This window comes from Chiloscyllium punctatum, chromosome 2 (assembly GCF_047496795.1).
Source record: "Chiloscyllium punctatum isolate Juve2018m chromosome 2, sChiPun1.3, whole genome shotgun sequence".
NCBI classification, from domain to species: domain Eukaryota; kingdom Metazoa; phylum Chordata; class Chondrichthyes; order Orectolobiformes; family Hemiscylliidae; genus Chiloscyllium; species Chiloscyllium punctatum.
The window spans coordinates 112,205,317-112,228,866 of record NC_092740.1 but is presented as its reverse complement, the minus strand read 5'-3'; the positions used below and the strand labels follow the sequence as shown (position 1 = coordinate 112,228,866).

Here is a 23,550-nt window from a genome sequence, read left to right as displayed (position 1 = left end):
TGGATGCTGCCTGAACTGCTGTGCTCTTCCAGTACCACTAATCCAGCATGTGATCAGTATTACAGTCTAGCCATTTGCTAGATAAAGAGTTTCTGTATTTCATTTCTCGTGACTTTTATATAATAGGCCACAAGTGGGAGCTCTTTATCAAAGACTTTCATCTTCGGCTGTATTGTCGCTTTTAATGATTTGTGGTTATGAACCAGTTGTGCTTCTCAGTCCCATTTAGCTCTTATTTTCACCGCAATATTATGGTTTGCTTCCTTCTATAAAATGTAACACCTCTCACTTTCCTTGCATCTCAGTTGTGACTGTGCTTTTGAATGAAATACTGTACATTTGTCACTTGCTATTAAAGGACAGTAAAATAAGCAAAGTTTTATTCTGCAGTTTAGAGCTTTATCTCCTTGAAACACCTGCTAGCAAGAGGATGCTGATTGAGAGCCTATTTATTTTAACCTTTCAGTAATGACTTCAAAAGCGCAGGTTTGGCAAGTTGTCAGAAGAGGTAATTTACACTTTTAATTCAAACAGTGAACATTTAATCTAAGCTTTGATACTGGCCACTTTAAGCTCTGGAAGCAACAGCTGAGCTAAGATATTCAGGTATTGCATAGCCTTTCCAGTTTAAAAAAATGGAGCTTTAGGTAACCTTTGAATTAGAAAACTTGTATCAGGAAACAAAATTCTGATGAAGGTAACTGAACTTGAAACATTAACTCTGTTTTCTATTTACAGATGCTGTCAGGCCTGCTGAGTTTCTCCAGGACATTTTGTTTTTGAAACAAAGTTCAATAAGTGTAACATTTCAGAGGGACTTTGAACACTGTTCTCTGCTCTTAACTTTAGCCCTATTACTTAACTGGATTCGCCAAAATTTGAATCATCCAAAGCAAAGTTTAAAAACCGACTGGTCATTTAATTATAATTGCTGATTTTGGACGGAGGTTTGCTCACTGAGCTGCAAGGTTCATTTCCAGACGTTTCATTACCTTACTAGGTAACATCTTCAGTGGACCTCATGCGAAGCAATGCTGAAAATTCCTGCTTTCTATTTATATGTTTGGGTTTCTTTGGGTTGGTGATGTCATTTCCTGTGATACATCACACCAACCCAAAGAAACCCAAACATATGAATAGAAAGCAGGAATTTTCAGCATTGCTTCGCATGAGGTCCACTGAAGATGTTACCTAGTAAGGTAATGAAACGTCTGGAAATGAACCTTTCAGCTCAGCGAGCAAACCTACATCCAAAACCTCAACCTGAGCTACAAATCTTCTCAAAACTCGCTAATAATTGCTGATTATTATAACAGAATGTGTTCTTGTTACTTTCCCACAATGGCAAAAAAACAGTGAGTCCTAGAATGTTTTGTTGCTTTTGGCTTTGCTGTTAAATTCAGAGTTCTATTAACAGCCCCTTCACACTGTTGTAGAATAGGTTGTTTGTGTTTAAGTGTTTATTTTATTAGCAAATATGCAGGTATGTGTGCGTTTAGTGGGTAAGACTAAGTCATGTTTAATGTCATGCATTGCAAGGTCAGCAATATTGGGACCAGCAATGCTAACTGAAATATAGAGTTTAGATTACACACTTGAAAGTGGTCTTGGTTGCAGAAGTGTGCTACACCTAAAAAAGGTGATAATTTTTCAAGGTTTTCCAGGATGTAATTTTCTCAGTCATGTGTTACCTTTCTCACCCCTGACCCAATCCTGCATTGGTTATCTCAAGAGTTAACTACTGCCCTGAAAACAAAAAAAATGCTGGAGAGCACAGTGGGTCAGGCAGCACACATGGAGAGAGAGCAAGCTAACATTTCAAGTCTAGATGACTCTTCATCAGAGCTGAAGTGAAGTGGGGAGGGGGCAGCATATATGCAATGGGGGAGGTGTGGTTGGAGTGCTGGGGGAGAAAGAATGTTGATAGTTCAGATTAAGTGATCAGAATGTGAGTAAGGCAGAACAATGATGTGTCTAACTGCCAGACGTGAAAGTCTAGACAGTCCCACTGGGATGATGGTAGGGGAGGGTGGGTGACAAAGAATGTAAAAAGCAAAGCTAAAAGAAAGGGAAGCAATGGGTTCACAATTTGAAGGTGTTGAACTTAATGTTGAGCCCAGAAGGTTGTAAACTGCCTAGTTTGAAGATGAGATATTGCTTGGACTGTGATTTGCTGGAGGGTTGCAGCATGCTGAGGACATACAAGTGGGCTTGTGAGCAAGACTCTGTGTTAAAATGACCAGGTACTGACCTCCTGGTTGGCCTCTTCTTTCCCACTTTCCCATAAACTGAAATGTTGACTGTGTATCATAATTCAAACTCAGCCCTACTCACTCACCACCTTAATATATCAGTGCACACTTGTTCTTGTAGTCATAGTAGCCAGTGGAAGCTACCTCAGCTTGTTCACAGCTAAAAGTTAAATGATTTAGTGGAGCTTATCATGAACGTGAAAGAGTCCTGCTGTAGGAATTTCCTCTTTGACACTCCCAAAAAAATTTAAAGTGATGTTAAGAAGTTTGTCACTGTCAAATACTTTAATCCTCAAAGTTTTCACCTCAGTTTGCTGAAAGACTATCCTTTGGAAATATATTTTGGCTTATAAAGTATATTCCAATGTTACTTCCATTTGTGAAATAAGGTGTTGACTAGAATGCAGCGGCAAGCTGTTAAGTACTTCAAACCTTTTTGTTTATAAAAGACAGTATAAAGTAAATTCGAAATATAGTAAATTTAAAGTGAAAATAATTAGACTGGAAAAAAGAATGAAAAGAAGATTAATGAAATTAGTGTTGAAAAAAAATTGTGCTTATATGCTTTGTGTTAATGTTACTGTAATCAAGTTACTAATAGCAAAATGACATTCATAGTTGTTTCAACGTTACAGTGTTTCATCTAAAAGAAAATAAGTTAAAATAATGCCTCGTGTTTCCTGTTCCAGTATAAGAATAACGCACTCACTTCTCGTAACCTGCTCATTTCCTACCCATTGATCCATTAGGTTGTTCTGCTATAACACACATTTTGTTAAAATTCGCTATAACGCGATTGACAAATTGGGGTGTTATAGAGTCATAGGTCTGTTTCTGTGCTGTACATCCCTTCGGCCCAACCCATCCATGCCAACCAGATATCCCAACCCAATCTAGTCCTATCTGCCAGCACCTGGCCCATATCCCTCCAAACCCTTCCTATTCATATACCCAGGTGCAGTAAAATCGACGTTTCGAGCAAAAGCCCTTCATCAGGAATACAGGCAGAGAGCCTGAAGGGTAGAGAGATAAGTAACAGGAGGGTGGGGATGGGGAGAAAGTAGCATAGAGTACAATAGGTGAGTGGGGGAGGGGATGAAGGTGATAGGTTGGGGGGAGGGTGGAGTGAATAGGTGGAAAAGAAGATAGGCAGGTAGGACAAGTCATGGGGACAGTGCTGAGCTGGAAGTTTGGAACTGGGGTGAGGTGTGGGAAGGGGAAATGAGGAAACTGTTGAAGTCCACATTGATGCCCTGGGGTTGAAGTGTTCCAAGGCGGAAGATGAGGCATTCTTCCTCCAGGCATCTGGTGGTGAGGGAGCGGTGGTGAAGGAGGCTCAGGATGTCCATGTCCTCGGCAGAGTGGGAGGGGGAGTTGAAATGTTGGGCCACAGGGCGGTGTGGTTGATTGGTGCGGGTGTCCCAGAGATGTTCCCTAAAACGCTCTGTTAGGAGGCATCCAGTCTCTCCAATGTAGAGGAGACCGCATCGGGAGCAACGGATACAATAAATGATATTGGTGGATGTGCAAGTAAAACTTCGATGGATGTGGAAGGCTCCTTTAGGGCCTTGGATAGAGGTGAGGGAGGAGGTGTGGGCACAGGTTTTACCGTTCCTGCGGTGGCAGGGGAAAGTGGCAGGATGGGAGGGTGGGTTTGTAGGGGGGCGTGGACCTGACCAGGTAGTCACGGAGGGAACGGTCTTTGCGGAAGGTGGAAAGGGGTAGGGAGGGAAATATATCCCTGGTGGTGGGGTCCGTTTGGAAGTGGTGGAAATGTCGGCGGATGATTTGGTTTATGCGAAGGTTGGTAGGGTGGAAGGTGAGCACCAGGGGGGGTTCTGTCCTTGTTATAGTTGAAGGGGTGGGGTCTGAGGGCGGCGGTGCGGGGTGTGGGCTTATGCCCAAAACGTCGATTCTCCTGCTCCTTGGATGCTGCCTGGCCTGCTGTGTTTTTCCAGCACCACATTTTTCAACTCTGGTACTCCAGCATCTGCAGTCCTCACTTCCTCCGAGATGCGTTGGAGGGCATCTTTAACCATGTGGGAAGGGAAATTGCGATCTCTAAAGAATGAGACCATCTGGTGTGTTCTGTGGTGGAACTGGTCCTCCTGGGAGCAGGTACGGCGGAGGCGGAGGAATTGGGAATACAGAATGGCATTTGTGCAGGAGGTAGGGTGGGAAGAGGTGTCATCCAGGTAGCTGTGAGAGTCGGTGGGTTTGTAAAAAATGTTGGTGTCAAGTCGTGCTTTGCCAGCACCACTCTAATCGCGACTCTGGTTTCCAGCATCTGCAGTCGTTGTTTTTACCTATTCATATACCCATCCAAATGCCTTTTAAATGTTGCAATTGTACCAGCCTCCACCACATCCTCTGGCAGCTCATTCCATACACGTGCCACCCTCTTTGTGAAAAAGTTGCCCCTTGGTCTTTTTTATATCTTTCCTTTCTCACCCTAAACCTATGCTGTCTCGTTCTGCATTCCTCCACCCCAGGGAAAAGACTTTGTCTATTTATCCTATCCATGCCCCTCATGATTTTGTAAACCTATGTAAGGTCATCCCTCAGTCTCTGACACTCCAGGGAAAACAGCCCCAGCCTGTTCAGCATCTCCCTATAGCTCAAGTCCTCCAACCCTGGTAACATTCTTGTACACCTTTTCTGAACCCTTTCAAGTTTCACAGCATCTTTCCGATAGGAAGCAGACCAGAATTGCATGCAATATTCCAACAGTGGCCTAACCAATGTCCTGTACAGCTGCAACATGACCTCCCAACTCCTGTACTCAATACTCTGACCAATAAAGGAAAGCAGGCCAAATGCTGCCTTCACTATCCTATCTACCTGCGACTCCACTTTCAAGTAGCTATGAACCTACACTCCAAGGTCTCTTTGTTCAGCAACACTCCCTAGGGCCTTCCTGAAATACAAACTTTTAAAATGTGTATTGGCTGTAACGCAATTACATCGCCAACACTTTAAGCGCTGTTCTAAAGAGCGATTGTTCTGTAACACAGGATTGCACAAGAACGCAACCATCCCATTGTACAACTACCTGCAGTCATAAGGTTGGCCCCATGCTCCATCTTTTACTTTTCACATTGATTCATCAGTTTGATTGCCTAGTCCTTTGCTGTACTTCAGACAGTTAAATTGGAGCGGTATCCATGTTTTTGTTCTGCATGGGAAGTTTGTACCCCTGTTCCCTGTGGATAATGAAAACTTATTGTAATCAGCCGCAATGTAAAAGTGTGCATCTTCAATATCTGTTCTAAAAAGATACAGTAGACTCATCAAACTTAATTTTTGCTGCTTATTCCAGTGCTTCCAGTACTTATATTCAGGGCAGGAATGGAGGTACAGTAAAGAGAAAAAAATCTGTAATCTTCTGATGTGCACATGAATGGCAGATTTAATAAATGTACTTTGTAAAATAGGCCTTCTGTTTGAATATAACGGATACCCCGTAAATTTCAAATATTTGACTTTTGCTTTTAGGCTTGCAGATAAAAATCTACTACCAATCTAATTCACATTTGCAATTTAGTTGCATTATTTTATTAATGCATCTTTTAGCACATTAACTATAACTCCAGAACTCTGTGAAATTAAAATTTGTGATTTTAGAGTTTATAGGCTATTGTCTATTATTTAACTAAGCAAATTGATTTTAATTTGCATATATCATTAATATGATTCAGCTTCTTAATATGGTATACCTGCATAAATTCCATGATTAAGTTAGACGGTATTCTTTTTGGTTCAGTCAACCTTCACGTATAAATGGGATTCAATGTTACTCAAATGAGTAATGAATAAATTAGAGCATTATCTTCATGAAATTTTCCCTTGCTTATTGGCATGTTAAACAGGAACATTCTCTTATTCCTGCTCTCCCATTTACTCTTGACAAAAAAATTTTGATGCTCTCACAGTGATCTGAAATGGGTGATTTTTGTAGTTGTCTCCCTGGATATTCTCTGCATCTATGAGCTGAGCTACTTATGAAGGACTACTGAGATATATGCTGTCACCATCTACAGTGGGCCAAAAAGTAGACTTCTAAGTGAGCTTAGGTTATGTATTCCCTTGATGGACACAGTAAATTTGAGGCTACGCATTCAGTAAGGATGATTATAAGACATATATCCGTATTGTGTAAGGATTGTGGTGAATGGCAATGGTAGATCGACAGATGAGATGATGATGAAGTGCATAGAAAGTGAAAATGAATTAAAAGTTGTGCGGGTATGAATATTGAGATGAACAAGGAAGTACTTTGCTGGACAAATTGGGAAAGGGGAGTTTAATGTATTCATTTTTTCTGACCCAAGTAGATTTTTAAGCCACTTTTAATTGCCTCCATAATCTGAGCTCAACAAGTTTGCTGGTCAGCTTCTCAGCTACATCCAAACAGCTGGTCTGGGTGAGAGCTTCCTTCTCCAATTAGTGGTAGCATGTTCCTCCACTGACCTCAACTAGCCCTTGCAGAAATTACACTGAGGTATTGTTGAATCTGGGTGCTGGCCATGCTGTAGATCCATTATTTTCCAGCACTTGGCCCAACACCTTGTATGTCTGACATCACCTAAACTAGGAGAAAGTGAGGACTGCAGATGCTGGAGAGTAGGAGTCAATATGTGTGGCACTAGAAAAAACACAGCAGGTCAGGCAATATCCAAGGAGCAGGAAAGTTGGCGTTTCAGGCATAAGCCCTTCATCAGGAATGTGGAGGGGGAAGGAGGCTGAGAGATAAATAGGGTGGGGTTGGGGCTGAGAGAGGGTAGGTAGGATGGCGATAGGTGGATGCAGGTGACCCTGTGACCAACCACTTCAACCCTCTTTCACACTCCCCTAAGGACATGCAAATCCTGGCTCCTCTCCACTGCCCAATCAAAGCCACCCACCAGCTGGAGGAAGAATGAACTCTACAACCACACGGCATCAACATTGACTTCACTAGTTTCCATATCTCCCCACCCTTCCACCTCATCCCAGATCCACCCCTCCAACTCAGCACTGCCCTCTTGACCTGACCTAACCGTCCAACTTCCTTTCTACCTACCCGCTTCACCCTCCTCACTTACCTATCACAATCACCTCCCACCTGCATCCACCTCTTGACATTCTACTTGCTTTCCCCCCACAACCCCAACAGCACCTCCCTATTCATCTCTCAGCACCCTTCCCCCTCCCCATTTCTGATGAAGGGCTTATGCCCGGAACGCGACTGTCCTGCTCCTCAGATGCTGCCTGACCTGCTGTGCTTTTTCTAGCACCACAAGTTTTGATTTATCATCACAAGCGCACATCAGGTTGCTTCTTAAATGTTATGAGCTTTTCTGCCTGTGCCTGTGCCTCTGCCTCTGCCGTTGTGACAGGCAGTAAGTTCCAGATTCCCACCATCCTTTGGGTGAAAAAAAATTATTCACATCCCCTGTAAGTCTCTTGCAGCTTACCTGAAATCAATGCCCCTGGTCACTGATCCTTCCACCAAAGGGAAATATTCCTTCTATCTACCTTATCTGTATCCTTCATATTTTATTTATCTCAATCATATCCCCTCAAAGTCTCCACTGCTCCAACGACAACAGCCCCAGACCATTCAATCTGCTTTCATAACTAAAACTCTCTAGATCAGACAACACCTTGCTAAATCTCCTTCATATCCTGTTCAGTGCAATCACATCCCTGCTATAATGTGGATTCCAGAACTGCACACAATACTGTAGCTGTGGCCAAACCAACGTTTTTTTTACTATACGAGCATAACCTCCCTGCTCTTAGATTCTATACCTCAACTAATAAAGGCAAGAGTCCCATATGCTTTCTTAACCACTTATCAACCTGTACTTCTGCTTTAAAGGACCAATGGACTTGCACAGACTGACATTCAGATCCCGAGTGCTTCTTAGGGTCCTGTCATTCATTATGTATTCCCTTGCTTTGTGTGTGCTGTCCAAGTACATCACCTCAAACTTTCTGGATTGAATTCTATCCGCTACTGACCGCTCCATTGGACCAGCCCCCTCAATTGATCCTGCTGGAATCTGAAGCTCCTCACTTTTTAACAAACCAACATTTGTAGTCATTATTCAGAGATGCCGGTGTTGGACTGGGGTGTACAAAGTTAAAAATCACACAATACCAGGTTATAGTCCAACAGGTTTAATTGGAAGTACGCTAAACCTGTTGGACTATAACCTGGTGTTGTGTGATTTTCAACTTTCAACATCTGTAGGTCATCCTTAATGCGAGAACAAATTTTAGAAAACTGAGACTGCTTTACTAATCTTCTCCTATTTAGTGCAAGCTGTCTCTTTTGGAGATGGAATTTGTGGAAGAATCTGTTTAAGGGTGGAAGTTAACTTGCTAATTACATTCAATGAGAACATTTCTGACCGTTTGTCCTGTCCAATGTAATGAGTGTACCTCTCAAAATAGGTTAATAGCTGAACTGTTTATTGAAAGATGCAAACATTTTGCTTGAAGTAATTCAAATTACCCAGATCTTTTGCTGATAGCAGAACAACAAAAAAAAACAGATTTGGAGTTGAAACATTTTGAGGCTATGAAATTAGCATGTTTTGTAGTTTGTTATCATTTGCCAACTGCTGAGGTAGCTGACGATTGCTGTGCTGCATGAGAGTGTGTGGAGAAGAGAATCAACATAAGACATAAGAGCAGAAATTAGGCCACTCAGCCCATTGAGTCTGCTCCACAATTCAATCATGGCTGTTAAGTTTCTCAATCCCATTCTCCCGCTTTCTCCCCTTGGTCCTTTATCACCTTGATACTCACGAATGTACCTATCTCATCTGAAATATGCTCAATCGCCTGGCCTCCACAGCCTTCTGTGGCAAAGTATTCCAAAGATTCACCACCCTGGGACTGAAGACGTTTCTCCTTATCTCCGCTCTAAAAGGTCTTCCCTCTATTCTGAGGCTGTCCCCTTGGGTCCTAGTCTCTCCTACCAATGGAAACATCTTGTCTGACCAAGCCATTCAGTATTCTGTATGTTTCAATTAGATCTCACCCCCCCACCCCACCCCACCCCCACAATCCTTCTAAATTCCATTGACTACAGACCCAGAGTCCTCAAACATTCCTCATATGTTAAACTTTTCATTCCTGGGACCATTCTCATGATCCTCCTTTGAACACGCTCCAGGGCCAGTATATCCTCCTTGAGATATGGGGCCCAAAACTGCACGCAGTACTCCAAATGTGGTCTGACCAGAACTTTATAGAGCTTCAGAAGTACATCCTTGCTTTTATATTCATTAGGGGTATTACAAAGGAAGGGAAACTATGCTGTCTCAATTTGTTTGGATGAGGTAAAATTGGGTTTAATAATGCAAATCTTTTTGACATGCTGTTTAAATGGATGAAGAATCTGATTACATTTGGCTTACTTATGTAAGATACCAGAATGCTAAATGGTATCTGTTTTTCTTGATGATTCCCATTCTCCGTTTGTACTGTTCTAATTATTCACCACATTTTTCAAATCACAGTCAGTAATTTTGATCTGGATTGTATGCCGAGGGCAGGCTCCCCATACCCCAATGCAAATTTCAGGGCTGAGCTTTACTCCACCTGGCTGGTTCTGCCAGCCATAATTGTTTGGGCAATGCTCATAGAATCATGGAATTCCTATAGTGCAGAAAGAGGCTATTTGGCCCATTGAGTCTGCACCAACCTGCTGAAGAGTATCCCAACTAGGACCTACCCTCTCACCATATCCTCATAAATCTGCATTTACCATGGCTAATGGACCTTGCCTGCACATCCCTGGACACTATGGGACAACTTAGCATGGTCAGTTCACGTCTTTGGACTGTGGGAGGAAGTCAGAGCACCCAGCAGAAGCCCACACAGACACAGGGAGAATATGCAAACTCCACGCAGTCACCCATGGCTTGATTTGAACCCCAGCTCCTGCGTGGTAGCAATGTTAACCATTGTGCCATCCTTTAATTCATCTGAGGCATATCTGCACCATAGCGGGTTCAGTGGTCACTGCCAGAATTGCAGAGGAAGAGGAATCATGAATGTCCCCAAACCCAGCTTAAGTCTAGGATCTCGCTTGGAACAGGTTTGAGAGGAAATGGTGGTGGAAGGTGTCCTTGGATTGGCACAGGAGTGTCAGCAAGAAGCACCCCATTCCCTTTCCTGAACGGCAACCCATGAGGTTAAGGATTACATATTGAGCACAGGCCTTTTAAATCTGAGTGACTCTGATATAAGGTTCTAGATTAGACATAAGTTCTTCTCTTTTGGGCCTCAGTTGGGCAGCAGCCCATCCAATGCCGCCCCTGTGGTGGTGCAGGTTCAGCCAATGGTGGGAGTATCCCCAATTGTGTGGTGCCCTAGTTCCATCGGGAGAAAATGAGGACTGCAGGTGCTGGAGATCAGAGTCGAAGAGTGTGGTGCTGGTAAAGCACAGCATCCAAGGAGCAGTAGAGTTGACATTTTGGACGTAAGCCCTCATCAGGCCTTCATTAGTGGGGGGAGTTCCAGGGCAGTGATGGAACAGCAATATATTTCCAAGTCTGTATGATGAGTGGCTTAGAGGAGAACTTGCAGGTGGTGTTGTTATTTGTGTTAGCAAAATGAAGCTAGTACCTTTCACACTTAATTCTGAGCGATGCAATCAGTGCAATCAATGTATTCATGTTGACAGTTATGTAGAGTGCTGCTTAACGCAAACCACTCTTGATACCTTCAACTGGGTTTGAACACAGCTTACAAACGTGCAATCAAAACTCAATGGAATATATTTAGCAGAACATAATTATATTCTCTTACTGTCAAGTACCATTGCTGTCAAGTTACTAGATAACCACTGATTGACAGACTATTATTATAAACCCAACCATTCAGTTCTAAGAATCAAACTTCAGATTTCATTTGAATGGTAAGCCATTTTTGGGAAGTTATTCATCAGCACCTCCTGGATTTTCACGTTTAAACAACATTGTTCCTTCCAGCATGTAAATAATGGTAGGCATCATTAACCGACCTTCTATCTTAACAACAGATTCTGGCTTATGGTGTAATGAACTAAATCATATTGAAGCAATTGCTGAAGTACTGAAACTGATTATTGAAAATGAATTATTCTGTATATATAATTGAATATACATATATTTACTGAGGAAATTACGTTTTCTACTTTCAGTATTTTTTTTTAAAATTACTGTGTACCTTGGGTAATATACACAATGTTTAAGTGAGTTGACCAGTCACAAACAATATTTTCAAGTAAGCTGTTTGGTTAATGCATTGTGATGGGAGAGGACCTAAATGTTATGTTTGCCAAGATGATATGCAGTTGACACAATGCATTTCGATATGATTTACTTCATTACATGGATTGGTCTTAATTTACTGTCAAAATAAAGGTGATGCTAATAATACCTAAGTGCAAATTACAGAACGTCAGGTGAATGTTGATGCATGCTTAAACCTACTGATCCAGGAGTTGATACTTAATAGATCCTCCAAAACCGCTCAATATTCAAATACATTAAATGACATGCAGTCCCTGTGCATACATGGTAGGCGCAAGTTATACTTGGAACAGGAAGTTAGGTCTTTTCTATGTCAGTCTATCTATCCTTTTAAATGACATGGTTAAGTTTTAATTGCTCCCAAAAGTTCTCTGTGATAGATGGTTAACTTTTATAAGTGTGAATGTTAATTTCTTCAATGTTTAATAGTTGTTGGGAGGCTTTTAGTTTTTATTACTCTTTTATGTTTTGTTCTTTATTCTGTATCCATTCTGCCCATCCTTAACTCTGTCTAATTTGCTATTTAAAACTGAGTTGATGTTGCCTTTAATTCTCTTCTGACAATGCTTCCTGGCTGAGACTCTGTGCTGTCATTAATGGTGTTTTCATTTGACTGATGAAGGCCCACACGATTTTCCACTCTGTTCACATAGACTATTTCCATCTTATACTAACAACTTGCTATGCAAAACTTTGTAGACAACATCCAAGCCTAGCAACTACAGTAAATTCTGGCTCTGTAATTTAAAACAAAACATTTCAAGCATCTTGATATATTTCTTCTAAATGTTAATTTATGCACAGAGTAAATCTTTGCCTTTATAGCAACCTAATTTCAGTGTGTTGCAAAGAAAAGAAACTTTCTTTCAGCAGTGTTCTAGTGAACTCGAGGATCCTTCACCAGCTATCCTGACCTGAGTGGCCTCCACAGAAAACTGTTAGCATGCACATAAGTAGGAACAAATAAAAGGAGACCTGACACTCTGAGTATTTCCAGCATTTTCTGTCTTTATTTGATTTCCAACATCTGTAGTATTCAGAATTTGCATAAATGTAAATGATTTTTTTGATTCCATCAATGCTGAACACTCATACATGAGTTTTTGCTTACTGTCTGAGTAACAACGTTGTTTGTATTCTTCTTGTAATAGTCTCCAAACATCTTGGATTCACTGGCTAATTTTCCCATGAAGTGTCAAGAGTGACCAATTGGTCAAATATTCTAAGAATTGCTTTTACTTCTTGGATCCAGCATGATTTATTATTTAGCATCGACTAACATTCGTTGAATTTATTCTGACAAATTCTGTGCTTTAATTAAAGAACTTCCTCATTTCAGCACAGGCCATTGAAGCTGGTACGAGTATCTACTTATGATAGGAAATCAGACAAATTAGTATCTGATTACACATTCTGTCTACATATTGATGGGCCAAGATTCTAGAAATAGTTACTGTTTTAATAAGGTACCTATTTACCTTATTATAGCCTATTTGGAAAGCCTATAGATCATATGGTACAGAAACATGCAATGCCTATGTGTGATTTGATTGTCAACATTTTTCGGCAACATGTACATTCAAATAAATTTAGATGTGTCTGAAGACAGGCAATGTGATTGACCTTTCCCCACTCTAGCTGACTTGTGTTTCCTATCCACTCCAATTTGGAGATAACTGCAGCAGGCGGAGATCTCAGAAGTCCCAAAGATTTTAGCTGCTGTGTGAAAAGCACTAGACCATCTCACAAAAATTAGCTAGAAAGGACAGGCCTTTTAGACCAGGTAGTGTTAGTTGGAAGTATATCAAATAGCTGCATAATTGGGTAGAAAGAAGCAATGTTTGTTAAGATCTTCATTATTTTAGTCTTACTTTTCTTATTTTTGGTTTAGAATTGAATTGAGGTTGAACTTTGACCTCCAAACAGCAAGTTTGTTTTGGAAAGGAAGAGAGAACAAGCAAACTGATGCTTGTTTACAGGACCTGGCTTAGAGAAAAAATTGAGAGTTGATTGCTGCTTTCAGAACACTACAGACCTTTTGGTACAAGATGTGTTGCTAAGGGACTGGCACTCCATTGGATGCTGAATGGACCAGTCAAGGACAGAGCAGTGCTAGCCAGCCAATCACAGAGATTGTTGATAAAAAAGAGTTTGATTTAGGTTTTGGGTAAAAGGGTCTGTGCATGGAAGCTTTTAGACTGAAAATTATTTGGATTTTAATCCTTCTTTATATACAGTTAAAGGATTTTTGAAAGTTTTGAGGAAAGAAACCCCAATCTATAAGACATAAGTAAAAATCTCCAGCAGTCTGCGGGCATTGTTTGCATGAATCAGTGATTTTATAATTCAAGCACGATACAATCCTATGTGCCTCAAATTCAACACATCATTCAAGGACTTTGAAAGGCATTGTACCATTTTTGAAACCATTGAATTGGCAACTTGCAATTCTTCATTTTTCTTTTAATTTATCCCTTAACTATTTCCATCTGTCTATCCATCTATATGAGTGGAGGTGGTGTTTAAAGAAGAATGGGTTTGGATCAGAGAAAATAAGTAGATTGCCTTGTTTATTCATGTTCCGCTAAAGATACATTATTAACTAGAATTTGCTAAGGTTTTATTGTTTAAGTATAAATTTGGTGCCTGATATCTGTTATTTGTAAAGTCTGGTTAGGAACAATTAAATGATTTTGAATGTTTAGTTTTACTGTGTTGCAAATTCAGTGATAGGGAGACTGATTTGGTTTGGACTGAACAGGTAGGATATTCCTGCATTGGTGGAAAGAAAATAATATGTGACACATGATAGGTGATTGTCTTTTCATCCTGTTTATTTTGCACCATAACAAATTCACTGTGAAGCTGACATATAAGCTTTTTCATGATTGCAATTAAGATTCATTATCCTCATTGTCCCCTTTAACGGAATAATTTCTGAATGCCTACAGAATTTGTTGTTCAGCAGCATTCCCATTTCTGTTCCAACAAGGGGAGCACATGCTGATGATTTTGTTGATCATTTCTTTCATTTTGTTATAGGATCACTTAACACACCTGTGTTCTTCCAAGCTTCATTTATTATTATGAAATTATATCTTTTACCCAGAATTGCATTTTCTTTCATTATATTTCCCCCATATGTAAAACCTGACCTAAAGTGATTTTTAGGGTTTCGAGACAATTAAAATCTGATATAACTTTTTTTGAGTAATGCTGTGGCGGACTCGCATAATTTAGAGTTCAGTCTTTAAGGTTGTTTCAATCCACAGAGGCATCATAATATTCTTATCCGTGATGTGTCATTACATGGCTGCCAACTTGCATAGTTCATCTTCCTGCTACACATTTCAGTGTGGTAACGGTGTAAGTCAACTCTTTTAACTGGCTCCAGATTGTTGGATTACTGGCGCTGATGCTGCCTTCTTCTGAGGCAGTCCCTTGAGACCAAGATGACTTGAAATAATGCCAATGTTCTGCCATGAAATGCAATAGAGGAGTCAACCAGGGGCCTTTTGATTAAGGTTTTTTTTAAAATATTGTGCAGTTGGTTTAGATGAGTTGCGAAGCCTTTGTGCAAACCCACTGTAATACAATCTGGGTACTAATGCAAATTCTATCAAAAAGAAAGAGCAGTTTCCCATTCATTTTCTTTATTCTGCGTGTTATTCTGCAATTGGTATGTTTCAACATTCAGTTTTTCAGGGTATTCCTGCTGATGCCTGGACATAATGTCAGGGCTTTGTTGAGAGTGAGGCTGTGATGCAACAAAGCTGGTGGCACAGGAGTTCACAAAACACCAGAATCATGATTTTCTTCAAAGGAATTAAATTAGCTTCTACATAAGTAGAAGTTCAGCTTCTATCAAAGGATAACAAAGTCTGTGCATGTGCATCCATTAGTTTAAAAATTAAGAAAGTAAAGCCTCTCTCTCGTTCACATTTCCACACATGTACTTCAGTATTATTGAACAGTGTTCAGAGTGACATATTTTAACAATAGAACAGCTCACAAAAGTATGTATTTTTCAAAGCAAATGTTTTCTTTTTGTAGAGCAAAAATTGCTTAGAGCTTGGTCCTCCAGCTGAAGGAGAAGTTGTCCAGGTGAGATGGACTGATGGACTGCTTTATGGAGCCAAATTTGTGGCATCAAACATTATTTACATGTACCAGGTAAGATATATTTGATACAGTTTGTGTTGGAATAATATTTAAGCTGTTGGCATTTTAATGAACACGTGTATGAATTCAGTAGCAGTACAATCTCTTCCTCTTCTTGCTTCTTTATTCTATCTAGGACAAAGCCAGCAAACTGAATCTGTGCACCACCGTTGTAGAATAATTTGCTTCGCCCTCTTAAAAATGCATCATTGCAAATACAATAAAGACATCCTGGATAGTACCATGAGTATGATTTTTTTCATTTTAAGCTGGTTAATTTCTGATTTGTAAAATCCACTGATTGTGCACAGTGAGCAAACTATGTCTTTGGGAAAATATGGAAGTGGATGGTGAAGTGCTGATGGCTACAGAATATTTTTCTCATGGTTGAGACAAAATGTAAAATCAAAAAGTACTTTGAAGCCAGTTGATAATGTGGTAGCTGTTATTTTGTGCGCAAATGTCGCATTCAGTTAGCACAGAACATAGTCTTGCAGACAACAATGAGCATAATGTCTATTTATACAGTTTCTGGTAGAAGTTTATTGCAAAGTAAATATATTCTGGCCCGACTCCCCTTTAGAAAAGTGGGATCTTTTTGTCGAAATGAGTGGGTGCACGGTCTAACAGTTCAGCACCTTGCTAGAAAAGGCTACTAACAAGACACACTGGACTGAAAGGTCAACGTAGATTATCAGTTCAAAGCATGGCTTAGAAGAAATGACATCACCCACCTTAAGAAACCAACACCTCTCAATAGAGAGGTGGGACATAACAACAGCGCTTCACCAGAGACTCTCACGGATGATGTTATCTCGTATGGTGATGAAAGGTCTGAAAACAAACCTTAAAGCACAGCAAGCTAACTTACAGACTTGCCATCAACCTGAGCTACGAATCTTCTCAAAAATTTCAATAATTTGTTCTCGTTTTGGACAGAAAGTATTTTCAGGTCTGTCATTTCTCTTCTTTCTGGCCAATCCAAGTAGTAATTAAGTTTCTGCAACAAGGCACAAACCTCGACTGGATATTGAATCTGAAAGTGCCACTGCCATTACACTCAATGGATATTGCTTCAAGGAAACATAATGCAGGACAGGAATTTAGGCCAGAACACAAATTAGCATTGGCTACTCTTTTGCCATGGTAACTGACTCAATGATCATTTCATGAAAAGTTTAGATAAAAACAAAGAACAAATAAAACTTACAGTCCAGGAACAGGCCCTTCGGTCCTCCAAGCCTGAACTGATCCAAATCACTGTCTCAACCTAGCGCCCAATTCCTAAGCATCTGTATCCCTCTGCTCCCCACCTACTTATGCATCTGTCTAGATGCATCTTGAATGAATCTGCCGTGACTGCCTCTACTACCTTTTCTGGCAATGTGTTCCAGACACCCACCACCCTCTATGTAAGGTACTTGCCGCTTGTGTCCACCTTAAATTTTCACCTCTCATCTGAAAGCATGACCTCTCGTTATTGAATCATTCACTCTGGGGGAAAAAGCTTATCTCTAGCTACCCTGTCTATACCCTTCATGATTTTGTAGACCTCAAACAGGTCCCCTCTCATTCTCCATTTTTCTAATGAAAATAAACCTAACCTACTCAACCTCTCTTCATAGCTAGCATCTTTCATACCAGGCAACATTCTCGTAAACCTTCTCTGCACCCTCTCCAAAGCGTCCGCATCCTTTTGGAAATGTGCCGACCAGAACTGTACACAGTGTTCTAGATGTAGCCAAATCAATGTCGTGTACAATTTTGACATAACCTGCCAGCTCTTATACTCAATACCCTGTCCGATGTATGCCGCCTTGCCCATTCTATCCACCTGTGCAGCAACCTTCAGGGTACAATGGACCTGCACTCCCAGATCTCTCTGCCCATTAACTTTTCCCAAGGCTCTTCTGTTCACTGTATAATTCGCTCTAGAATTAGACTTCCCAAAATGCATCACCTCACATTTGCCTGGATTGAATGCCATCTGCCACTTCTCTGCCCTACTCTCCAATCTATCTATATTCTCCTGTATTCTTTGACAGTCCCTTATGCTTTCTGCTACTCCACCAATTTTCGTGTCATCTGCAAACTTGCTGATCATACCAACAGTGCCCTCTTGGTATGCGAGATGTTAGCGAGTTTTAGTTTAGCTTTCTCCACTCCCTGGGGAGATTTTGATTCTGGCTTTTTGAACTGGCATCCGGTAATGTTTTTGTAATGTATGCTGGCTTTCATTAGTAGGTTTAGCAGTAGTTTTTCCTGATAGTCATATGATATTTTGTTCATGCCAATCCACAATGTTGCCAACAGGCACAACAGCTGCTGTTTGATGTTTTTAAAATGGGACATTCATTAAAGCCTGACAAAGAATTTTTCATTCTTTTTTGAGTTAGACTGTTGCAATGTTCTCAACATTTTATGATTTAGTAGATGTTTCAAACAGTGATATTATTCTGCCAATATGTTGGACACGTCTTCAACTTATTGTGTTTTCTGTGGCTCTCTATCTTGTTCGCTTGCAATTTCAATTTTGCTCAGGATTAGATTGTTCAATTTTTAAAAATCTGTCTGCTTGAATATATTATGGCATCAATTTGCAGTAGTTTCTGCTCGTATCCCTCTATAATGTGACAGTGAAAGGTAGGTGAGGGTAACCTTTCGAATTATTGTTTTTCTGTGGGAAGAACTTGATAAACATTTAGCATCTCACCCAACATATTGGGTGGGTAATGATGGTACAATGCCTTGCCAGATTAAAGCCCTATACAACCAAAAATACATTCTTCTTTTAATCATATTTGCATTGAATAATTCCTTGATTTATTCCTGACTCAGTTTGTCATAAACTGAATTTAGGGCTATGTTGGAGAGGGATTTTAAAGAGAAGTCTGAGACCTGTGTTCAGGAGCATAAATCACTCTTTATCCGGAGCTCCTACCATACAGCGTGGGAGTGGTCTCTAGGACACTTTACCTTTCCCAACAAAGTGCACCATCTTTATACACACTGCATTACAATGGTTACATGTAACATTGAGGTTAGTGCTTGCCACACTCCTTCTGACCTGTACATCCAATCCTGTGAATATGCAGTCAATGATGGACAACTTCATGATCAACCTGGGTCCTCTCATCATCTTGTGATATTTGCCAGACCCCCATCATCTGTCCTTGTGCTCCTACAATACATCTTATGGACCACATTTATTATTTGCCAGCTCCTTGCTGGTACCCTTATCAAAGTTCTCTAAGAGTGTCGAAGAAACCAGTCTCTAAGACTGCCTACAGAAATCAAATTAAAATTTCAAGTGTCTAATACATTCAACTACTATTATTGTATGAATATATATGTCCATTCTAATATGTAATTATAATTATTGAAAAGGCTTCATCCAAGGTGAGTCAAGCTTTTCTTTTCTATTTTCATATAAAAATTGGAAATTTCAAATCAGATGGTTTACATCTGACATGTCTTACCAGATGCATACAGTCTGTATTCTAGCCCCATTCTCACTAACACTTTGGTATTTTGTTGTCTGTCTGTGAAGACCATGATTTGAGCTACATGAAATGCTGCATTAGCTACAATTTTCTTCCAACATTTTGCATCAGTTTAAAAAAAATACAAGCAGCCATTTTGTCTCATTCACAATGGGCACCTACAACAGACTTCATCAGGTTTCAGCTATTTATCTTGCTGTGGAAGGATAATAAATGTTCTTAACGTTTGACAAAATATATAATCGAAGGCCGTAGAGCCGTGCAGAATAGAAACAGAATTCTCAGGCCCACCATGTCTACACCGATCGACAAACACCAAATTAACTAATTCTTTGTGCCCACTAGAATATCTAATACTTCCTCTTTAATAGTCTTAACATGTCGTAGAGCATCACTATCTCAACTGAAATCTCCAGCTATAATGTCTTTCTACTTTGTGAATACAGATGAGAAATATTCATTTCAGAGCCTGACCTTGGTGGTGGGCAAGTTATTGGAGGGAATCCTGAGGGACAGGATGTACATGTATTTGGAAAGGCAAGGACTGATTCGGGATAGTCAACATGGCTTTGTGCGTGGGAAATCATGTCTCACAAACTTGATTGAGTTTTTTGAAGAAGTAACAAAGAGGATTGATGAGGGCAGAGCAGTAGATGTGATCTATATGGACTTCAGTAAGGCATTCGACAAGGTTCCCCATGGGAGACTGATTAGCAAGGTTAGATCTCTTGAATACAAGAAGAACTAGCCATTTGGATACAGAACTGGCTCAAAGGTAGAAGACAGAGGGTGGTGGTGGAGGGTTGTTTTTCAGACTAGAGGCCTGTGACCAGTGGAGTGCCACAAGGATCGGTGCTGGCCCTCTACTTTTTGTCATTTACATAAATGATTTGGATGCGAGCATAAGAGGTACAGTTGGTAAGTTTGCAGATGACACCAAAATTGGAGATGTAGTGGACAGCGAAGAGGGTTACCTCAGATTAAAACAGGATCTGGACCAGATGGGCCAATGGGCTGAGAAGTGGCAGATGGAGTTTAATTCAGATAAATGCGAGGTGCTGCATTTTGGGAAAGCAAATCTTAGCAGGACTTATACACTTAATGGTAAGGTCCTAGGGAGTGTTGCTGAACAAAGAGACATTGCAGTGCAGGTTCATAGCTTCTTAAAAGGGGAGTTGCAGGAAGATAGGATAGTGAAGAAGGCGTTTGGTATGCTTTCCTTTATAGGTCAGAGTATTGAGTACAGGAGTTGGGAGGTCATGTTGCGGCTGTACAGGACATTGGTCAGGTCACTGTTGGAATATTGCGTGCAATTCTGATATCCTTCCTATCGGAAAGATGTTGTAAAACTTGAAAGGGTTCAGAAAAGATTTACAAGGATGTTGCCAGGGTTGGAGGATTTGAGCTACAGGAAGAGGCTGAACAGGCTGGGGCTGTTTTCCCTGGAGCGTCGGAGGCTAAGGGGTGACCTTTTAGAGGTTTTCAAAATTATGAGGGGCATGGATAGGATAAATAGGCAAAGTCTTTTCCCTGGGATTGGGGAGTCCAGAACTAGAGGGCATAGGTTTAGGGTGAGAGGGGAAAGATATAAAAGAGACCTAAGGGGTAACTTTTTCACGCAGAGGGTGGTACGTGTATGGAATGAGCTCCCAGAGGATGTGGTGGAGGCTGGTACAATTGCAACATTTAAGAGGCATTTGGATGGGTATATGAATTGGAAGGGTTTGGAGGGATATGGGCCAGGTGGGACTAGATTGGGTCGGGATATCTGGTCGGCATGGATGGGTTGGACCAAAGGGTCTGTTTCCACGCTGTACATCTCTATGACTCTATGACCTCACCTTTGGCTCCGTGTACAGATTTCCCCTTTGGTCTCTAATGGCCCCCACCCTTTTCCCTGGTAATTATTTTGCTGTTAAAACGCTTACAAAATGCTTTGAAGTTTCCTTAACCTTGTCTGCCAAAGATATTGTATGGCCCCTCTTTGCCCTCCTAGTTTATTTTTTAAAGCATTCACACGTACGCACGCACGCACGCACACACACGCACACTCTATACTTCCAAACGGTGTCCCCTGTTTTTACCGCACATTTCTTAACATGTGTTTCCTTCTCTTTCTTTGTTAAGCTCTCAATATCCCTTGACATCCAACATTCCCTGGACTTGCAGTCCCTGCCCTTCTCTCTTAGAGGAACTCACTGGCCCTGAACTCGCACTATGCTATTTTTAAAAGGTGCCCATTTTCCAAATGTAGACTTACCTGAAAGTAGTTGCACCCAGTCCATGTTTGCAGATCCTAGCACTGCCCCATCTCTAATAACATGAATGGCATGCTGCCGTGAAAAGCTCTCCTGGGTACACTCTAAATATTCTACCTTGTCAAATGCTTTCACACTGTGGCAATCCCAGTTAATGTTAGCAAAGTTAAAATCCCCTACTACTATAATCCTAATCCTCTTGCATCTCTCTCTGATTTGCCTGTATATCTGCTACTGTATCACGTTTAATATAATCTCAGTGAAGTGATCACCCCGTTTTTATTTCTCAGTTCTCCCCAAATGTCTTCTTTTGAAGAGCCTTCTAAGACATTTTTCCTCATTATTGCAGCATATAAAGGACCATTTTAATTTGAGTTTTTTTTTCTGAGTTTAGATTCTTAAAGAGATGAAATCAACTGAATAAACAATGACATAGATTAATTAAGTAATTAAATGGTTATTATTGGAAGGTCAAACATAAAGCGAAATATTGATATTGGAAAAGTTTTCAGATCTTTTTTGAAAATCAGAAAATGTCAAAGCAGTATTTGTCTACCATGTACTGAGTTAATGATAAAGCAATTGTTTTTTGCAAAGTGGGTAGGCAGGGAAGTTTTATCAATTAACATACATTTTATTTTCATTTATGGAACATTGGTATAGCTGTCTATGCCAGCATTTATTGTCTTGAGAAAATAGTGGTGAGCTGCCTTCTTGAAATGCTGCAGTCCCTGAGGTATACATCACAAAGTCTCTCTCCTGAATAGTGAGGTCACTTGTTTTTAAGTTTTATCAGATTTAACTCAAATGTTGAATGCACTTTCTGGGACTAATCACTATGCTTCTTCGTCATGCTTTATCAAGTTGAAAATTAATTTGCTATCTATCTGTGGATCTACTTATAAGATGAAAGCTTTGATCCAAAGACTGTAGTTGTAACTGCCAAAGCAGGTGTTATGGTGAAAGTGAAAAGTTTAGTATGTTAAAAATCTGAAGTAGTAACTCCACCCACCTCATCCCCAGGAGGTGATGGTACTGTAATGATAAAGTTGTTGTACTATTAATCCAGAGGCCCAGGCTAATACCCTTGGAACTTAGGTTCAAATCCCATTGTGGCAGTTGGTGGAATTTAAGATCAATGATTGATAAGTTTGTAACCGAAAGCTAGTCTATAAAATAGTGACCATGAAACTATTATTACTTGTCTTTAAAAAACCCAGCTCAGTGGGAAGATATTCTGACTTAGTTTGGCCTGCTCTCTAAAATGGTTGACTTAATTCAAGGGTAATTAGGAATGGACAACAAATGGTTTTGCAATATCACCAACATCCATTGAAAAAATGTAAAAGAAAAAACGACTTCTATTTTGAAGGAGAGGGTAACCAATTCACTTTCAAGGATTCGGACAATCCACATGTTTAAAAGGAGACAGTAAGTTCCTGATCCATCAAGTAAGTGCCTTTTAAAGCACAGCTTAAGGATCAAGAACATAAGAAATATTTCCTTAAAGTCCACTAATTTGCAAATACTGTCCTCAACTCCATAATGTTCCCCAGGAAACACACAACTAACCTAAAGAGATCTAAGTATCTGATAAATGAATCACATAAAGCCAGTATGCAAGTACAGCAGGTGATGAGAAAGGAAAATGGAATGTTGTTGTTTATTGCAAGTAGAATAGAAACAAAAAGTGAAGAGACTCTACTTCCATTGTATGGAACATTGGTGCAATCACACCTGAAACACCATATCCAGTTTTGGTCTCCCTGTTTGAAAGAAGAGATATAATAGTAATAAAAAGGAGTCCGGAGAGAATTCAGTTGACTCGTTCCTTGGATGAAGGGCTTTTCTGAAGAGTTAAGGTTGAACAGAAGTTTAGAAGAATGAGAGATGATCTTTTTGAACCATGTAAGATCTTGAGGCATATGGATAGGGCAAATACCAACAGAATTAGATTAGATTAGATTACTTACAGTGTGGAAACAGGCCCTTCGGCCCAACAAGTCCACACCGCCCCGCCGAAGCGCAACCCACCCATACCCCTACATCTACTCCTTACCTAACACTATGGGCAATTTAGCAT

At 40.4% G+C, this 23,550-nt stretch overlaps 1 protein-coding gene across 5 annotated transcripts in view; it reads left to right on the top strand.

The window, feature by feature from the left end:
• The window catches only part of LOC140487885 (lysine-specific demethylase 4C-like), a 427,159-nt gene that overhangs the window by 374,083 nt on the left and 29,526 nt on the right, over positions 1–23,550 (top strand). For 4 of the 5 annotated variants that reach the window (XM_072587280.1, XM_072587271.1, XM_072587299.1 and 1 more), the window contains one exon: positions 15,599–15,718. In XM_072587280.1, the coding sequence (XP_072443381.1) occupies positions 15,599–15,718 (120 nt within the window). Of the gene's footprint in view, positions 1–15,598; positions 15,719–15,842; positions 15,935–23,550 lie in introns of those variants that run through there. The other variant, XM_072587291.1, reaches the window with a different exon arrangement.